Here is a 20,273-nt window from a genome sequence, read left to right on the forward strand (position 1 = left end):
CCAAGTAAGTGTACCTACATAGACTTACATGCGTTGAAGAATCTGGGGGAAAGGGGAATTCAGTGACTGTTAATTACAGCAGAATTTAGCACATCTGGTTTTAGTCGGAATACATTCAAATACATTCAGATAACAGCTAACATTATGGAGCACTAGGTATGGGGTACACATTCATGTGCTTTTACATATTAATGTGTATTTAACATATTAATGCATTAATTAATGTGTTAACACAGATCCATGTAGTCACACCAAGTGTTATCATTTCCTTTTCATAACTGGGAAAACTGAGAGAGTGGTTAAGTAACTTGGTCAAAACCATATACTTAGAAATTAATAAATTCAGGATTCTCTATTTTCTTTCCTCAGAAGATAGCCGAATCAGTTTATTTGAAGAGGATAAGCCAAAGAACACTAGACTGGGAGGCCAAAGAACACTAGACTGGGAGTTCAAAGAACTAAATGGGTCTTTCCTCTGGCTTTTCCGCTGGTGACCTGTGTGACCTTGGGCGAGCAATTTACTTTCTCTAAACCTCTGTCTCCTTGTCTGTGAAAAGAGGACACTGGGTTAGATGACAGCTAAGCCTTCTACCACCTCTAATTCTCTCACACTGGGCTTATATCCATGCCCGATTTCTGAATTACAAACTCTCCATTTCCCAGCCACCTGGAAAAGACAAGGACTAAGAGAGGACAGCCACTTACTTGTCATGACAAGAAATAGGAGATACAGCAGCATGTCAGCTTGTCACTTTCACAAGTTGCTGCTTCAGCCAGTGGTGGGTTTGGGTGAGAAGTGTGGTTATAATTAGAGCAGCGGCCAGTCCTGACTTCTCCACCAGCCCCCTCCAGCACAGCTGGACCTGCCTACTGCACAGGCAGGAGCCTGAGAGGCTGCTTTGGCCTTGAAAAATGATCCTTCTTAAAAGGATTTTCCTTCTTCCTCGAGGAAAAGAAAACCCACTGATATAAAACCACACTTCCCATCTGGTTTCCCCTGCTAAATGCCACTCCAGTAGAGACTGAGTGCTGATAAAGACAGAGGAAGGAAAAAGTCGTAAGCTGAGCCTGGTCACATTGCCCCTTGTGATATAGTTTTATTTTTAACTTCAAAACACTTGAACTATTTGTGTTGAAGTTTTCTCTCCTTTCCCTGCCTTCCCAACAGAGCTCTGTCCTCTGCTGCAGAGGATGCACCCCGGCCACCTCCCCACGATCGATCGGCTCGAGCACACTCAGGGGACGCAGGTGGAGCAGATGCTGACTCAGCCCGTTCTATTCAGGTAAGCTTTGCAAACATGAGCAGGTGCAGTAAGGGGACATTCGGAGAGTGAAAGTGCAGACGACGCTGAGGTGCACTTGTGCCATGAGGAAGAGGGTTGTTAAGCAAATTAGTCACGTATGAGGGGAAAAGGGCTAGCCCTGAGAATGAGACCCAGCCATGTATAAACTCCTGTTTCAAATTTAAAATCTTACAGCAAGAAGAGATCACTTGCTTTCTGACAGCTGAGCCTTTTTCTTCTACAATTAGCCAGGATAATTCTGTGTTACACCGTGGTGAGGGGGGTGAGACTGGGGGGCAGAGAAGGTGGTGAGGAAATAGGTGGAAGAACACCAGAATCTAGAACTCTTATTTTCTAAAGTCCAAGTGCTGTGATCTTTTCTCCAATCAACATTCGCTGTGTTCACTGCAAGTCATTTGCATGTAGCTTGATTTCCATTTCCCTTTTCACACTACCAGTTAATGTAGCACAATTGTATTTACCCCATGTACTCTTGAAACTCTGCCTACAGAGTTTAAAACCGGTTTTCCTCCAACAATATTCCTTAAGTGTACCTCTCTCTTCCCCAGTTCTCTTGAATCCAAAATGTATCCATGGAACATAAGTGCAAGTATTTTACAAGTTGAAAAACTTATACAGGCTTATGCACCCAAATAAAAATTGTTACAAATCTGAAATTTGCCAATCCAAAGGAACAAAAGTAAAATGACTAATGTTACTTGGAGTATCAAAAGTTATAAAATGTAGACAGATTATTTCTAGCTTCTGGAATAACTGTATAGTGTTGCATGCACAAAAAAAAATTGGCAGGGGTAAAGGAGCAGTGTTTATTTCCTTGCTTTTCTTTGGTTCAAAGTTCAGCTAAGGACATCCTGGGAAGTGGCCTATGCAGTAAAAGGGATTATGTGCCCAGTGAACTTTGAAATGTACAGACTAAAGCCACCAATACCAAGTAAAAAGAGGCCCAAAGCAACTACTCAGATACCCTAATTCCTGGTTCCTTTCTGCCTGCCTCTGTAATCCCCATATGTACCCCATGACTCTGCTATAGGTGTATGGGTTATAATTATACCTGTTTCCTGGGCACAATCAAATTCACTGTGTATAATTGTCTAACTTCATTTAATTTTTCTAGGGTTTTCATGGCACAGAGGTCTCCAAGGTGCATGCTGGGTGCTGTCCCAGTGAGACTAGGGTGTGTTGGCTTAGAAGTAACCGAGCAAATAGGCCTGACTCACAGCTACCCCTAAATAACCCAGCTACCTACCCACTTTCTTCGTCACTATGACAACAATTTAAAATACTGATACCGGCTGGGGGAGGTGGCCCACGCCTGTAATCCTAGCTCTCTGGGAGGCTGGGTGGATTGCTCGTGAGGTCAGGAGTTTGAAACTAGCCTGAGCAAGAGCTAGACCCTGTCTCTACTATAAATAGAAAAATGAATTGGCCAACTAATATATATAGGAAAAAATTAGCCAGGCATGGTGGTGCATGCCTATAGTCCCAGCTACTCGGGAGGCTGAGGCAGGAGGATCGCTTGAGCCCAGGAGTTTGAGGTTGCTGTGAGCTGGGCTGATGCCATGGCACTCACTCTAGCCTGGGTAACAAAGTGAGACTCTGTCTCAAAAATAAATAAAATAAAATAAAATAAAATAAAATAAAATAAAATAAAATAAAATAAAATAAAATAAAATAAAATACTGATACCAATGTACAAGCACAAGATATGAGAATTAATTAGCTGATTAAATAACTAAAAAGTTTAAAGGTAGAGATTTCTAGCATAGATGGAGAACTACAGATCGTGACGTTGAATAGATCTGGGGGAGAATGATTATGTTTTTAGGGTATGAAATCATAGCTCCATACATCCAGGATTATAGAACCAGCTGTGGGAATTATCCTCAGCAAACTGTATTAAAATTTCAAGAGTTAGGGTGGGCATGGTGGCTCATGCTTGTGATCCTAATACTTTGGGAGGTGGAGGTGGGAGGACTGCTTGAAACCAAGAGTTTGAGGATATCCCAACCCTATAAAAAAACCAAAACAAAAATTAGCCAGGCATGGTGGCTCATGTCTGTAGTTCCAGCTACTCAGGAGGCTGAGGCAGGAGGATCACTTGAGCTGTGGACAGAAAAAATCCAAGCCCTGAAATATTTGAAAGAAATTTATTCTGAGCCAAATTTGAAGACCATGACCCAAAGCCACTCTCAAGAAGCCTTGAACCAGTGGGCTCGCTGTGGCTGGGTTACAGTTCAGTTTTATACATTTTCAGAGAGACAAGGGTTACAAGCAAAGTCACAAATCAATACATGAGAGGCATACATTGGTTTGGCCCAAAAAAGTGGGACATCTCTGGAAGGGGGTGGGGCTTACAGGTTATAGGTGGGTTTAAAGATTCTTTGGCTGGCAATTGGCTGAGAGAGTTAGACTTTATCTAGAAGACCAGAAAGGATATGCTTACTTTAAGATAAGGGTGTGAGCACTCTGGGAGGTCCAGACAGGAGGACATTTTAAATTCACAATTGGCGCCTGCTAGGATGCTTTAAGATGCTTTAAATTTAAGAATAGGCATCTGCTAGGATGCTTGAGTTAAGATATTTTAAATGTATGATAAGCATCTGCTAGGATGCTTGAGTTAAGACAGGGGCTTCTTATCTTTTAGGTGATGTTAATGCCATACCAGAATCAGGTTGAGAAGTAAACCAGCCCTTCATTTGGTTAAGCTGCTTAGTGGGAATTTACCGTTTGTCAGCCTGACCCAGCAGGCCTCCTTAGGAAAGAGTTTTTAGTAAAAGAAAAAGATCAGAGTTCAGTCCTCAGTGCCTAAGAGTTTGAGGTTGCTATGAGCTATGATGACACCACTACACTCTAGCCCAGACAACAGAGCAAGACTGTGTCTCAAAAAACAAACAAACAAACAACAACAGAAAAACAAAAACAAGGGGCAAAGGGATTGCTTTGTTAACTTTATACATTTTCTTTTCCTGGAATTAAATATCTCCATAGCAGAGAAACAGGTCAACAATGTATAATTAAAGCAATTAGTTGGCCGCTTAATAGTTTAAAAGTTAAAGAATATCTTTGACCTTTAACTTTTAATCTTGTCACCTTCACTGAAGTTAAAGCTAATAAGAAAATCATTATTGCCAGTGCTAGTCACATGAGGCGGCACAATAGTCAGTCACTGACATCATGTCAGGTGCTGAGAGGGCCCCTTGCCTAAAAATATCTCCCTGACATCAACCCTGACTGCCTACTACTAACTTTAAAATTACAGTAAAGAATGTTAAAACTATTATCTGTTAATCCCATTCTCTTTTGCTTGAGTCAGTGATTGAAATACACATGCTATAAGTGTTATCATGACTCGGTTGGCCAGTGGCACTGGTCACCACCTCTTCCTCACTCTTCCTGGCCCTGTCCTAGTCTGCCCTTGGCACCATCTAAGTTGCCAGCACACTCTTGGCCACCACCATGCAGGTAGCTCTGTGCAGCGCTATGGTTTCTACACTCTCAATAAACATCAAGGTGCAGTAGGAGAAAAGCATGTGAGTAGAGCCAGAGGCCCTGGGAACATGGGCAAGACACTTTACTTCTCTGGGCCTGCGTTTCTCCGCTAGGAAATACAGAGTTCATTAAGCTAAACCTTTTCCTTTCAAAGTGAGGTCCTTGGACCATCGACACTGTCTGGAACTTGTTATCAGGGAAGAATCTCAGGTCTCAGCCTGGTCCTCCAGGATCCCGAGTCTGCATTTTAAAAAGATTGCTCAGGTGATATCTATGTGCTTTGAAGTTTGAGAAGCTCCAGAATAGAGAGTTTCTGGTTATCTGCCTAATCCAAATTGCTGATTCTATTGCTCTGGGTGTTTAAAAGAATGTGTTGTTCTTTTTTAATCCTCTGGAAGCAATTCTGGCAGCGCTCAGAGTGTCTGTTTTAACTTGAGCCCACTGAAGTCTTTTCCATTCTGTGAAGGCTACATTAAGATGAAAAGATTTCTTTTTCTGCCTTAAAACAAAAACACCCCCAATTAGCATACACGTGACACCACTACAGTCTCCTAAAGTTGTTTCAAATTGCTCTCACAGCTCCTTCTTTATGCTGCTGCTTCAGGGTTCTATTCAATTTAATTCCATTCAGTCCCATTCAAAGAACATCGATTGAGTGCTGGGGCCAGTGTCAGCTGCACCCACTCTCCAGTGCTAGGAACCCATTCCCACGGGTGCTCGAGACCTTTGATATTCCCGTCAGAGCTCCTCCCACCGCCTGCACAAGCCCGCTGGCCACGGCTCTTGGCTCCAGTGTGGCCTGTCATCAGAACCTCTCACCGCTCACGGCATCACAGCAGCTTCCAGTGGGTGCCGCTGACTCCCTCAGCCAACCCCAGAGAGTCCAATCAGCACCCTCCTCCTGTTCTTAATGAGTAGAATAATGTAGGTGAACAATAAACATTGTAATGTATGTGAACAATGAACATTACAAATTTGGACCACGGAAACAAAGATGCCCTAAGGTTGTTTCTATGGCATCTAAAAGGTCCCAGGCCTGAGCAGAACCATTTGAATTCCTAAGTGCTCAGGGGTCAAAAGGGTCAGGGGTGGTAGGAGGATTTACATTAAGATTTTTTTTTTTTTTTTAAATAGGGTTTGAAGATTATTAAGCCGGTAATGGTGCATAAGATAATGTTGGAGCAAGGAGGAATTGAAAATTGGAAGGGCAGCCAAGGGCTACAGGAGGATGTAACGGGAAGAAATGAAAGCCTGGACAAGGGAGGTGGCCATGACAATGACCTTCTTCATGGAGGAAGGACTAACAGTTGACTTACTCATGTATTAGACACTTCCTCTATTTTATCTCATTTGATGCTGATACAATCCTATGGGTTATTATGAGCTGCATTTTATGAATGAATAAGTTATCTTTAGGGACATTAAATAACATCAAAAATTACTCAGCTAATTCACAAGAGTGCTCATTGATTTACCTTATATTGGGGTTGTCAGGGGAGCCTCTGTGGAGGTAACTTGGAAGCTGGAATCCATCATAAATGGCAAATAGGAGCCCATAATGCAAATAAGGAGCAGAGGAAGGTCCTCCTGGTGGAAAGAACAAGTACAATGGCCCTACGCTGGGATGAGTGACAAGGCTGGGGCAAAGCGCATGGTGGTACAAGGTCAGGTGCAAGCAGAGTATTGTGGGCCAAGGGAAGGACTTCAGGGCTTAGCCCTTATCATGGGAATCCTATTAAGTGGGAGAGTATAACCTAATTTTTAAAATCACTCTACTGGTGAATATGGATTAGGTAGTGCAAGACAGGAGGGAAGAGACTGATTATAAAGCCATTGCACTAGAACAGATGAGAGATGATCGTGCCTGGCCTAGGGTGGTGGTGGTGGAGACAGAAGGGCATAGAATTTGCCCACAGCTTTTCCAGATCTTTCGTCAAGGCCTTTCCATCTAACTGGCAGTAGTTCCTTTTTGATTGAGACACAATACCAAGCTGCTTCTAGCTCAGTGGTTCTCAAACTTGAGCTTACATCAGAATCAGCCGGATTCAGCAGGTAGATTCAGTAGGCCTGGGCTGGGGCCCAGGAATTTGCATTTCTAATCAGCTCACAGGTAACGCCCGATACTGTCACTTCAGGGACCACACTTTGAGACCCACTGTTCTAGCCACCTTGCCTTTGCTTATCAACTTACTCCTTTCTGAATCATAGCACCACAACCTGCATCCAATCAGGTTGCTGCTCCCTTGCTGAGTTCTAAATGCTTCCCTATTCCTTTAAAGAAACCCACGCCTCAAACTCACACACCTGGTTCTTCCACTGACTTACATTCCACTTAAAACTACATCCAGTATAACCAGTAAAATCTAGTTCCATGTAGATCTTTGGACTATTTAAGCCTAAATTACATTATTTTGACTGCTGTCTCCTATAAACAGAAGAACTTTAAAATTCATGTTCTGGGGAGAGTGTGTTGGCCATATACTTGACTAAAGTTCATTTTTAAGAGGATGGGATATATTGCCTTCCCAGGTAGAAAGCAAGACTTTAAAGGTGCACATAGGGCATAGAAATTGTAGGGGGAAATGGCATCTGGATAACCATACTCTGTCTCAGGCATAGGTTTTTGTCATCTTTCTCACAGTGAAGAATTTCTATAATCTGTGTGCTTTGATTTAGTTGGTGTTTCATTTTAAATCTCAGTATGCATATCGTAGTGCATATTTTTAGCCCTAAAACCTTCCCTTTCACACTTGTCGTTTCTGAAATGCAAAGCTATCAGACCTAGATGCTCCTCGTTTTCCCTCTACTCAGAGCAGGCACGGTATGGGATGTGGCCCAGAAGAGTCCAGTCTGGAAAGATTCTACTATGAACACTATTCTTGCCTCACCTCTAGCCATGGGCTTGCATTCTCCCCAGATCATGGGGATGGACCTGTGGGCTTCTGAGCGACACAGTGTGATGTAGCAAAAGGTACAGAGTGTGAAGCCAGAGAAACCTAGGCCTCTTTGTGCCTCGGTATCCTTATCTCTAAACTGGAAATGGTAAAACCCACCTCACGTGGTTGCTGTGAGAATTAAATCAGATATTGTATAAAGGCATGTAAAAGACACTAAAATTTTATTTCTCTTCCTCCCTGACACCCAAAACTCAGAGAAACTTCTCAACCTAGGAAAGTCAGATAAACCCCACGGAGGGTAAGGATCCAGTCACCCAGTCACTGTGTACTGGAACAGAGAAGATTAAGAGAACAGGGCATCTTCTATCACAAGGCAACCAATGCTACATCTAATTTGATCAATTTCGGGCAACACCAGTTGGCTCCAATTTAAGGTGACTAATCAACTGTCCATGTTCACCTGGGACTGGGGACTTCCAGGAGAGTCCCAGGCAAACCAGAATGATTGGTCACACCCTACTTACCCAGCCATAATCACACTATCAAGAATTCGGTACGACCCTTATCTTAGTAGGAACAATTTCCCTCAGATATACAACAAAGGTTTCACGTGTGATTTTTTTATGCCCTTACACTATATGTGTCTTCCTTCCTTCCACTGCCAAACTTCTCCAGAGTGGTCTCCACTTGCCGTGCCCTTCTACTCTGCACATGTCCTCTCTCAAAGTCACTCACCTGGTGTAGCTCCAGAGCCTGGTGGAAGGTCTTTAAATAGCAGCTTTAAAAAAAGCATCTTTGTTGTCCACTGGCATTGTTTTCTCTTAAAGGGATAATTTCAAATAACTTCAAAGAGGTGGAGTGCAATAAGGCTATACCACAAATGTTTCCAGCTTCAACAGCACTGTTCCCTAAACCATACTCCTTAGTGCTGAAGGGTAAGAAATGATTGGACTTAGAGCTCATCACAATGTGCCTCTAGCCAGACACATCCCTGCTGCTGGAGCAGAGTTCTCACTACAGATGGAGCACACAGAACTAGCCAGCCCTTCATCTCTCTTCCCAGGGACTGAGCTCAACTTCGTGGCAGAACAGGGTGGCAAGTATCAAGTTAGATGTTGCCGGTGCTGGTAGCTTTGTTCACATAGGCTTGTTCCATTTGTGATCGGCCTCTTCTCCCCTACCTACAAACTAGCAGGGGGCTCAGGATCGGCCAGACTCCATCTTGATTTCTCTTCTGAATAGAAAGTGGATGGTCATATTCTCGCAGGCAGGACAAAGGCCCTGCCAACACTGGAGTGTGTGCTTAATAGCTTTACCCTCCCCTCTGTGCAAGCAACACATTTTGAATGGCCAAGGGTCCCATTCCACAGCTGAATTGTCACATTCAGGAGCTCTTTGGAAATCTCTCATAAGCAGTGGCCTTGTCATCATTGTTCTTCTTAGCTTTGCAGTGGCATTTGAGGCTACTGTCACTCTTTCCTTTACATCTGTGAAAACATAGTCCTGACTCTTAGCTCTCTGGTCTCTCCTCTGGCTCTACTTCTTCCTGGTACCCCCCAAAGTTGTCGCATTTGGCTGTGAAATTCTTACAAATTCTCTAGACCAGGCAACCTGCTGATCTTATCTAATCAGTGTTCACATTTTTTTCTTGGCTCAAATAGAGTGTTGTCTTTTTAAATTAAATTAGTTGCCAATATTTAAAATTCTGAGGGCTTTTATTTTGATAAATTATATAATAAAATATTTTACATTATGATGAAATATAAAATACTTATTTTATAATAGCAAACATGTAGATCATTCTCTATGAGACAAGCACTGTTCTAAGAGTTTCATGTGTATTTAAAACATTTACTCCTTACAACAGCACTGTGGGATAGGTATAATCATCTTCCCTTTACAGATGGGGAAACTGATGAACAAAGAGGTTAAACAACTTTCCCAAAGTCTCATAACTACTGACTTGTAGCGTTACTGTTGAAACCTGTGCAGTCTGTCTCCTAACCACTACACTATACCACCACTAACAAAAGTCTGCCTCCCCACTTTCTCTGGAAAAACCAGAAGATCTGGCAACACATTCCCACATGGGACCAACTGACCAGAGCTGAGTAATGTCACTCCCCCAAAAGCAGGGCATCTTCTCTTTCACTTGCCAGAGTCTCGGCTTCTGGGGCCTTGGAGGTTTTGTCCCCTGCTCCAGCCATAGCACAGCTGAATACACCAGGACGAATGGCACGTGATGGATGGGTATTTTACAGACACTTACATACTGCCCCAGACCAAGCTGGACATCAGGCTGAACTCTAAGTAGACAGGAAGCCCCAGTGGGAGAGAAGGTTAGAAGAAGGTAACTTGGTCCAGACTGGAGGTGGAAGGGTGCCTGGAACGCCAGGATAATTGCAAGTAGACAATAGGGAGAAGTTACAGGGAGCAGAAATTACACATCCCATGCTTGGTAACATGCCCCGTAGGAGGGCAGTGTGGGTCAGTGAAAAGAACATGGGCCAGCGTGGCCTGGGTGGCAAAGCTGAATGTATCGCTGTGTGACCTTGACAGGTTACTTAACTTCTTCCAGCTTCTGTTTCCTTGACTATAAAATGGGGGCGAGGACATCTCCAGGATGGCAGAAGGAATTAAATGAGAGGCAATGTGAAGTCTCTTTGGCCCCTGTGACTATAGATGACCACAATGCTTTTCTTACTAATCTTATTTATCATTCACACTGATAAATATTTTCATATTTTCCCCTAGACTCAAGAAGTAAGAAGAAATTGGGAAGCTATGGTAAGTACCAAGTACTTTATTGGAGTTTCGCCTTTCAGAGGTCCAGGTCTTGCTTTTTTTAGCTTTCAGCCCAAGCATCTGGCAGACTTGTCCTTATAGTTTGATAGTATTTATCAGCTTTTTGTCAAACCAAAGATACTGAACAGAACTTGGAAGAAATTGACACAGTAAGGGGAAAGCAGAGAGTCGGGAAAGATATGTGAGCAAAGATTTTTAGTGAAAATTTAAAAATAAAATAGCAAAATATCCAGCAATGATCTAAATGGCTAACAATTCCTTCATTCAGCAACCATTATTGACTTGCTAAGACCTACAAAGGTCTAGGCCCCGTGCCAGACACAAGCGACGCAAATGCGACCAAAACCAGCTGGGACCGCGGTCCTCCCAGCGCGCCCTCTGGTGGTGGTTGGTTGAATAACAGCACACCCATATTCTGGAACGTTACACTGCCATTACAAAGAAAGTATGCAAAGAATAATTAATAAAACGGTCCATTTGTCTCCTGTTCTAATACCAAGTTAAAAGGCAGGATGCAAAACTGTGTAACGTAAGTCACCCATAATCCACAACTCAAAAATAACAATTGTCAACAGTGCAGTCCATTACGTTCAGCTTTTTTTTTTCGATTCTATTCTCAATATACACCCAATGAACTACTGGAAACATTTTAAAAGAGTGTTTATAGTTGTTATTTCTGGATTGTGGGATTATGATTGATTTTTGCTTTCTTCTCTGTGGCTTTCTATATAGTAAAAGGTTTCTACAGAAAGCACGTATAAACAGGAATTAAGTCAATTAAAACACACTCACAGACATGCGTGGAGCTGCTCCTCCAGCATTCACTTGTTTTCTCTTCCCCCGGCCCACGATGCGTGCAGGGCAGGGCACGCCGCCCGCCCCCCGGGCAGCACCCGCACTGCGAGGGATGCTTCGACCGCCACTGCCACGCTCCGGCCGAGCCCGGAGTCTCCTGCCCGGTGAGGAGCTGCCGCCTGCTCTGCGGCGCTGCCTTCCACGCGTGCAAGGAGGCGGAGCACGCGCTCCTCTGCCCGCTGGAGCAGGTTCCGTGCCTCAACTCGGAATACGGCTGCCCGCTCTCCATGCCCCGCCACAAGCGGGCCAAGCACCTGCAGGCGTGCCCCGCCAGCGCGGTCTGCTGCTCCATGGAGTGGAACCGCTGGCCCAACGTGGACTCGGAAACCACCCTCCACGAGAACATCATGAAAGAGGCCCCCAGCGAGGAGTGTCTGGACACAGCCCTGGCCCTGCAGGACCAGAAAGTCCTCTTCAGATCCTTGAAGATGATAGAACTTTTCCCAGAAAGGAGAGACGCGGCCGAGGAGGCGGCAGCTGTGAACGGGGGCGCGGGCGCGGAGCGCACGGGAGGAGCGGGGGGCGCAGCGGGTGCCGGGGCGCCGCCACGCGGCTGCCTGTCGCCCGCTGACGGGGAGGCGGCAGAGCTGAGTCAAGAAGAACGAGAGGCCTTAGCCAAAACCAAGGAAGGGCTGGACCTGGACAAGTTCGGCAAGTGGGAGAATATGTTCAGCAAAGAGCACGCAGCGTCTGCTTTAGCGAAGTCGCCGGCGAGCTGCGAGAGCCAGAGCAGGCCCGGCTCGGGGAAAGGCCAGGTCCCCAGCGGCCGAGACGCGGCAGAGGGAGAGGGCGCTGCCAAAGGGAAGGAACCCCAGGGCGCGCAGACGCAGCAGGACTTCCACACAACCATGGAAACCACAGGGCTTGCCCCGTGGCAGGACGGCGTTCTGGAAAGACTGAAAACAGCTGTGGATGCAAAGGACTATAATATGTATCTAGTGCACAACGGGCGGATGCTTATTCACTTTGGCCAGATGCCGGCTTGTACGCCTAAGGAGAAAGACTTTGTTTACGGCAACCTTGAGGCTCAGGAAGTTAAGACTGTTCACACCTTCAAAGTTCCGGTGAGCTACTGCGGAAAGCGAGCTCGAATTGGAGATGCCATGCAGAGCTGTAGGCCAAGCGAGCACAAGGCGGTGGACACTTCAGATCTGGGCATCACCGTGGAGGACCTGCCCAAATCAGATCTCATCAAGACCACCCTCCAGTGTGCTTTGGAAAGAGAGCTCAAAGGTCACGTCATCTCTGAATCCAGGAGCATCGACGGGCTGTTCATGGATTTTGCCACACAGACGTACAACTTGGAGGCAGAACAGTTCTCCTCTGGGACGGTGCTGGCTGACCTGGTAACCACTGCCAGCCCCGGGGGGCTCCACGTGGAGCTCCACAGCGAGTGTGTGACCAGGAGACACAACAAGAGCAGCTCTGCTTTCACTTTCACTTGCAACAAATTCTTCAGGAGGGATGAGTTCCCCCTGCACTTCAAGAATGTTCACACAGACATTCAGTCATGTCTCAACGGCTGGTTCCAGCACCGATGCCCCCTCGCCTACTTGGGATGTACCTTTGTTCAAAATTATTTCCGTCCCCCGGGGCAAAAGGCAAAAGTGATCTATAGTCAGGAGCTCAAGACCTTTGCCATCAAGCCGGAGGTTGCTCCAGAGCTGAGTGTGGGAAGAAAAAACAACTATCTCTCAGGCCACGGAGGAAAAAGCCAGAATTCTCTAACCAGCCTGCCCCTGGAGATTTTGCAGTACATTGCTGGGTTCTTAGACAGCATCAGCCTGTCCCAGCTCTCCCAGGTGTCTGTGCTGATGAGGAATATCTGCGCCACTTTGCTACAAGAGAGAGGGATGGTCCTCCTGCAGTGGAAGAAGAGGTATTCCCACAGAGGCCCCTCCTGGAGAGTCCACAGACAGGCAAGTAAACACTCATTTATTTATTCATGCATTCCTCAAATATTTATTAAGAGCTTTTTATGTGCCAAGCACCGCACTAGGCATTGGGACAGTTGCTGGGAATAAAACTGACTCAAGGAGGCCAGTCTTGAACATGCAAATAGCAACCCAGATGGTAGTGCCGCTTGTCTCTAATGTGTCCTGAATATCTTCTGTTTGCTCACATGATCCATTCTCCTTCCTTCTTCACGATGGTCTGCCCCCAGGAGGCCGATCTGTTCAGACTGCCTCAACTAGCTCCCTTGCCCTCCAACTGCCCGTGGGCTAATCTAATGGAGTGTATCAGCAGGAGATGGGAGGCAGGGGAAGAATGAGGGCCAAGTATCTTTTTCTCCCTGCATGCTTCCTCCCCTTCCTGACACTTTGAACTGGCTCTGTCCTTCACTGAATGCTATCAGGTAGCATTCTCCACACGGTCACTCTGGGTCCCAGTAACCTTCCTTCTACCTCCAGGCCTTCTAACTCTCTAGCCCTGGGTTACTACATTGGACCCTGAGGCTTTCCTACACCCACCTATGTGTTTGTAAAGCATTCCTTTCTAAAACCCTATTCAGATTACCCAGTTTGAGTGTACCATCTGTTTCCTGCTCGGACTCTGATTGATACAGTAGGCCAACAAATTCTCAGTCCCATGTCAACTAATATTTAAAAACAATTTTTTCCTTTGAGAAAGGCATTTTGGAATTCTGAATGAATTTGGCCCACTGAATCCCCCTGGTTCTAATGCTAATTTAATTTTTCCAAAAACCCTACTGTATAAATCAAAGAATCTCCCCCTTAGGAAAAACGTTCCTCCTTTCCCCCTGTGAGTCATGGCAGTTTATCTGTGTTATCACATCTACCAGGTTGTACCATACAGAAGTGAGACTCCTAATTCTTCATATCCCAGATGCTCATAGCATCCTTTCTCAGGGTAAATATGTTGGTAATATGAAAAATGAATTTATGATGTCTACTTAGGCCAATAATTCCATAACCTCACTTTTGAGTTTCTTCCTAATATATGGGTATTTGCAAACTAGCATTGGAGAGTTAGAATTATTGATCAACTATTTATATTGATTATATATTTGTATATTTTTCCTATTATTTATTCCCTGAGCAGTCTTCTTCAAAAAGTAATTATAAAGCTGTCCCTCATGTATCCATGCCTGCATCCATGTGTTAAATAAACACTGACTGCTCGTGCTAGGGATAAACATGAATGAGACCAAGATACCGCCCTCAGGAATAGTATTGTCTAAAACTGCTAATACCTTTCTCTATAAAATCAGACGCAAATAATTTAACTTATATACTAGAAATCCATTATTTGGCTCAAGTTTGTCCCCAGTTCAATGATTGCTGACCACTCTTAGATATCATTTGGGACAAACTTATTTCCTTGCAGAAAGGAAGAGAATTTAGTTGGAATTAAAGGATACTGCTATTAGCATGGATTTTTAAAGTAAAAAGGCAAGTAGTTCTAAGATCCCAGGAAAAACTTTTCTTATACAGGAATAGTGACAAGAAACTGAGGGTGAAGTAGCTGGGTGTAAAGAGTATCAGGTTACATGCTTACTTGCATAATCATATTTTATTTTATTTTTTTTTCTTTTTTTTTTTTTTTGCTTAGGCTGCCAGAGATCTACATAATCATATTTTAAAATTAGTGACTTTGCCACCACATGCCAGGTGGAAAGATCAGAGGGTGTTTTACTGGGTACCAGACTCACAGAATTCTCCTATGGGGTTCCTGTTCTAGTGAGACCCTTATTAGTTAGAATACTTTAATTTCAAGCAATAGAAAACCAGCCTAAAGTGGCGTAAACAGTAAAGGAATTTATTGACTTATATAACTGAAAAGTCCAAAGGCAATGGCTCCAGGTAAGGTTTGATCTAGCAGCTCAATAAAAATGCCCCAAATGATTTTTTTTTAATTTCTATTTTTTTCCTTTGCTTCCTCAATAATGGCTCCATTCTAAGACAGTTCTCCCTTGGTGGTCCCTCGTAGCTGCTGACAGCTCCCAGGACTGCAGCTTCCCAGTTCAAGTACAGAAGGAAATAGATAATCTGGTTTTTGATATCTCAAATACAAGTTTTGGAGTAGAGTCTCATGGGTGCTAATTGTCCTGATTTGAACTGCTGTCAGTGAGCCCTCGCAACTACATGGCTGGCTGAGGAGATTAGTGACTGGAAGGCAAATGAGGAATTGGATGCCAGGGAAGGAACTAACAATGTCTGCAGCAGCAATTAAACACTCTGGAGGTTAAGAACAGGAAGAACAGAAAGGCCTTTCCTTACACTGTTCAAATAAAGCCAGCCTGATGGTGTGGCCCCATTGTTCACCTGTGAGCTTCTCTCTTTCCCAACAGATCTGGCAGTTCAGCAGCCTCTTCTCCAAAATCAAGAGCTGGGAGTTTAATGAAGTCACCTCCATGTCCGAGCACCTGAAGGCCTGTCCTTTCAACATTGTAGAGCGCAAAACTGACCCGGTTCTTTTAACCAGCATGTGTGAGCCCCGTGAGCAGGCCAGAGAAAGCCTGGTCTCCACCTTTAGAGCCAGAGCGCGAGGAAGATACACCTCCTAAAGATTCAGATGCCGCCAGTCTTGGATTTCTCCTTGGAGTTGCTGAAAGCATTGGTAGGACAGAGTGTGGTTTTGAAGATTCCCTTCAGTAAACTGTACATTTGCTTTATCAGGGTGTATTGGAACACACGATGTTCAAATATAAAACCTCCACAGTCTCACCAGACCTTCAAACCTCTGTGGTCACACAAAACCCAAGGGTTTCTTAAGCCTTGGCTTGTAACCATAGTGCCATATTGATGGCTTAGTTCATTTCCTTTTTTTACCCCTTAGAACAGATCAGTCTGAGGAGAAAATAAGTAACTTGAAGCCATTTGGAAGATGAACCCAACTCCTTAAGAGATGAGAAAGCAATGAAATTCCATCACTAGCACAGGCCTGTTGCTTTTACACAAGGCTTTTAGTTTACACAGCACTCCCGAATGTGTGGAGCAGGCAATGCAGGGAGGGGCTGAGGTGCAGAGAGTTACTTCCCAGGGCTCCCAGGGTGAAGGCACACATTGAAGGTGCTGGGGCTGGATGTGTCTTGTCAGTCAAGTCCAGGGCTTCTTTCAGTCCCCTACTGCCTGTAAGCTCAGATAGTCCTAACAGCCCAACAGAGTAGAGCCCCTGGCTGAGCCCAGCATTGTGGAGGACACCACAGACCAACAGATGAGGGACCGACGCAAGGCCACAGTGTCTGTTGTATAGCATCTTGGCAACATACAGGAGGAAAATCTTGAAAAATGGAGAGTCCAAAGGAGACCCTATATTTATGGAGAAAATTGGGACAAAAAAGCCACAAGCCCGCTTATTTTAACATTTTAATAATGACTTAAAGCAGGGCACAGTGGCACATTCCTATAATCCTAGCACTGTGGGAGGCTGAAACAGGAGCATCACTTGAGGCCAGGAGTTCGAGACCAGCTTGAGCATGAGCAAGACCTTGTCTCTACTAAAATTAGAAAAATTATCTGGGCACATGCCTGTCGTCCCAGCTATTCAGGAGGCTGAGGCAGAAGGATCACTTGAATACAGAAGCTTGAGGTAGCAGTGAGCTATGATGATACTACTACACTCTAGCCCAGGCAACTGAGCAAGATCCTGTCTCAAAAAAAAAAAAAAAAAAAAAGACTTAATCAAAGTTTTTTCTTCTGAAAATTGTATTCTAAGTCTGGGTTAGGGAAAGTATGGGCATAGGCCAGCACCACCTTTTGCTATCTTAAATGACCTCAGTATGCTAATGCCAACCTATCATGCCAGAATGCACAGGGTAGCCCAAGGAGACCACATATTTGGCAAAGTCCAGACAAGGTCCACTGCAGCTCCTTTGGTACCAGTCACCACGTCCTAGACACCACTGGGGCACCCCATTGGGGTCTTGGAGAGAAAGACGTGAACATGTTCCCTAAAATTGCTCCTACCTATTGCTGGTCATGGCTCTAGCCTGACAAAAATAGATGATACTGCTGTTTTTGGTAACAAACAGTGAATATTCACAAGAACAAAAGGAAAAGGAAAAAAATGCACCGTAGAATTTGGCATCCGCAAAGCAGAACTAATCAACTTCAGAACTATTAATATTTTGAATTGGATACTCCTTTGTTATAAGGGACTCTTCTGTGTGTTATAGGATACGTAGCAGCATCCTTGTCCTCTATCCGTTAAATGCCAGTAGCACCCCCCACAGTGGTAACCAAATATGTCTCTGGATATTGCTGGAAGTCCTCTGGAAGCAAAATGGCTTCCAATTGAGAACCACTGTCCTAAAGGATGTCATGCTAATGACAGAAAGTTGGGATAGGCTTATTTTTAGTCAGCAAAATCTTATCTCACATAGCTATCCGCAATGGTTATGATTTAATGCAGCTCTTCTTTATTCTCTAAATAGGTTTTAGACACATGGTGATTTTAAGTTGGGAACCAGATAGAGCTGGTTAGTTTGGTATGGCTTCGTGTCCTTGGGCCACATGCAAAACTGTATCCTCTTAGTTCTTCTGGGGTATACCTGAAGCCAGGAAAGTTGAGTTGTCTTGTGTTTATATCCTTCTCACCTTAATCAGTGCCATTTTCCCAGAAGTCCTAGCAGTCCTCAGGCAAGTGAGAAATAGGGAAAGGGTAGGACAGGTAAGTAGGGAAGCAGAGAACCAAGAATTTAGCCAACAAAAGAAAGTCTAGTCAATTTGGGTGCTTCTTGGCACTTGGGTCTATCTGAACATGGTTCAGAGCTGCTATAGATGACGTAGACACCTCTGAGAGGAGTCAAGAAGGCAGTAATGCAAATCTGAGACCAGAAATATGCTCATCTTTTCATTATAATGTGCCACTTGGTACTGTTTGGTGATATAACTCAATTATTCTTAATCCTAATGTTTGGTTTATATTTCACATCTGTATATAAGGCATCATTTTCTAAAAAACATAACTAGAGTGTGACCTAAGGTTGTATTCAGTAAAGATGAGTGACTGGAAACAACTGAACACTGAAGTGGGAAAGAAGGACAAGGGTTCTCCAGGTGTCAGTTCCATGTGCTTTGAATCTAGTCCTTCCCACACGGAGGGAGAAACCTCCTGAAGTTCACTCCGAGTTTCTTATTTCACTAGAAAAAGAGACAGGAGAACTACAAACCAATGGAGATGAAAATCTGGGGCCACAGCTGGACAGGAGAAGCAGGGTGCAGTACAGCGAAAGGAAGATGGCAGAGGGCTTTCCGCTCACAACCTGGGGGGGTGGGGCAGCCCAGGGTGGGGACAGCAGAGGCACCGCCCACATGGCTCCAGGGCTGCGCACATCCAGCTGCACTTCCCCTCCCGAGTGCTGCCTGCAGAGCAGTGCTGAAGCCTGGGCTTCAAGAAGAACAAGCGCATTTTATAGTGAGAAGAGAGATGGAACCATAGGAAAGCCTTTCAGAGAGACTGGGGATTGGGCAGCCAGGATTTGATTAGTGGGGTGACGCTGTGGTGGGCAGCCCAAGCAGCGAGTGTCACCTGGTGGAGGCAAGTCAGCCAGACATGGCCCCAGGTGAAGAAGCAGCTGAGGGGAGCAGAGAGGGACTGTGCAGGCCGGGAGGGGGCCGCCTATGAGCAGAGCCCTGGGTGAGCATCACTGCCCAGAAGGGTAGTCCAGAGCAGTGAGTGGGGAGGGAGAGGCTGGTACAACTGAGGCAGAGAGGCCCTTGCCGCCTTAGCAGCACAGGGCTCTGCGAAAGGAGATTCTGCCTCACCATAAAGGGCAAGGTGGAACTTGGAGATATATCAGGAAAATCACTGTAAAAGTCTGATTTATGTGTGATGTCAAATCAAACTGAAATGAAGGATGAGATTGAGTATATCCGTGGTGATGTCTACATACTAGAAATCCCAATGTCTCTGTAAGAGGAAATAAAAGCTGCTTTGCACTCTGAAAGGCTAACTGAGTGAATCTTGTGAGTTACACCTAGAGACAGATTTGTGATTCACTGGCATAGACATCATCGTTGAAACCAAGAAGCATGTATCATGAAGAAAAGCCAAGAAACAAGCCCGAAGGACGAAGCACTCTAGACACATGGGCAACTCACCTGCTCTATGAGGTCCTGGAGCAATTAACTGAGTCTCAGCCACCAATCCCAGCTCCTCCTTGATCCCGATGCCTTCCCCATCTTTGAAAGCTGGACCCACCTTCCATACTGATAACAGCCCAGGCTTCTATGTCCTACCAACCAAAGATCCCCTGCACCAAATCCCTGCCTTTTCTTTTGATTTTGCCCCAGGATCTTCTAACTTGGACCTGGCTGAGGGTGAAGCCTGCATCTGGGATAAATCCAGCTTGCCCTGGTCTCTCCTATCCCCCTGTTGTGCTTGGTGATTCACCTTCTGCCTGTCACTGGCTGCCCAGTGTCCTCGCCTCTTTTCTTACCTTCCCCAGCCCTGGACCACACAGATATGCTTGCTCCATCCACCATCTCTCCTGGCCCCTGAGTTCAGTCCAGCTATAAGGAAGCCTGGACTGTCTTGAGCAGAAGCCACTGTCTCTGGCTTCAAATCCTCTTATACCTCACATGAGTTTATTTTCCTTTAGCTTTAGTCTTTTCTGTTGGCCAGACCTCCCCTTTCCTTCTTTCTATCCCCTAATCTCAAATCCCCATGTCTTAAAAGAGCATGGTCATTACTCCCAGGCTGAAGGTAGCTGGCCTCCCACAACGGCTAAAGCCAGAAGAAGCTGAACTGCTTTAATGCAGAAACCACCTGGCCCTCTCTTAGCCCACCTTAGGGCCACTCCTCAAGCTGGTCTGTTTTGGACTGGGTCGAAAGGGCAGTCTAAGGACAAGGCCTAGCCCTTGACATCCAGGCTGCAGGGGCACAGGAAGGGGATGAGGGAGTCTTCTGCATGTGCCTGGAAGAGGGAAGGAGAATTGGAGCCGAGGAGAGTCAGAGC

The 20,273-nt window shown here is 45.1% G+C and overlaps 1 protein-coding gene across 1 annotated transcript; it reads left to right on the forward strand.

Annotated features, from left to right (window-relative positions):
* Window positions 1–833: 833 nt before the first annotated feature.
* On the forward strand, window positions 834–19,268 carry FBXO40 (F-box protein 40). The gene is made up of 5 exons (XM_012780529.3): window positions 834–1,057; window positions 1,169–1,283; window positions 10,445–10,477; window positions 11,356–13,269; window positions 15,663–19,268. The coding sequence occupies exons 3-5, from the start codon at window positions 10,475–10,477 to the stop codon at window positions 15,876–15,878; spliced, it is 2,133 nt and encodes a 710-aa protein (XP_012635983.2). The 5' UTR covers window positions 834–1,057; window positions 1,169–1,283; window positions 10,445–10,474; the 3' UTR covers window positions 15,879–19,268.
* The last annotated feature ends 1,005 nt before the right edge of the window (window positions 19,269–20,273 follow it).

The sequence above is a fragment of the Microcebus murinus genome, chromosome 1 (genome assembly GCF_040939455.1).
Source record: "Microcebus murinus isolate Inina chromosome 1, M.murinus_Inina_mat1.0, whole genome shotgun sequence".
Taxonomy (NCBI): Eukaryota; Metazoa; Chordata; class Mammalia; order Primates; family Cheirogaleidae; genus Microcebus; species Microcebus murinus.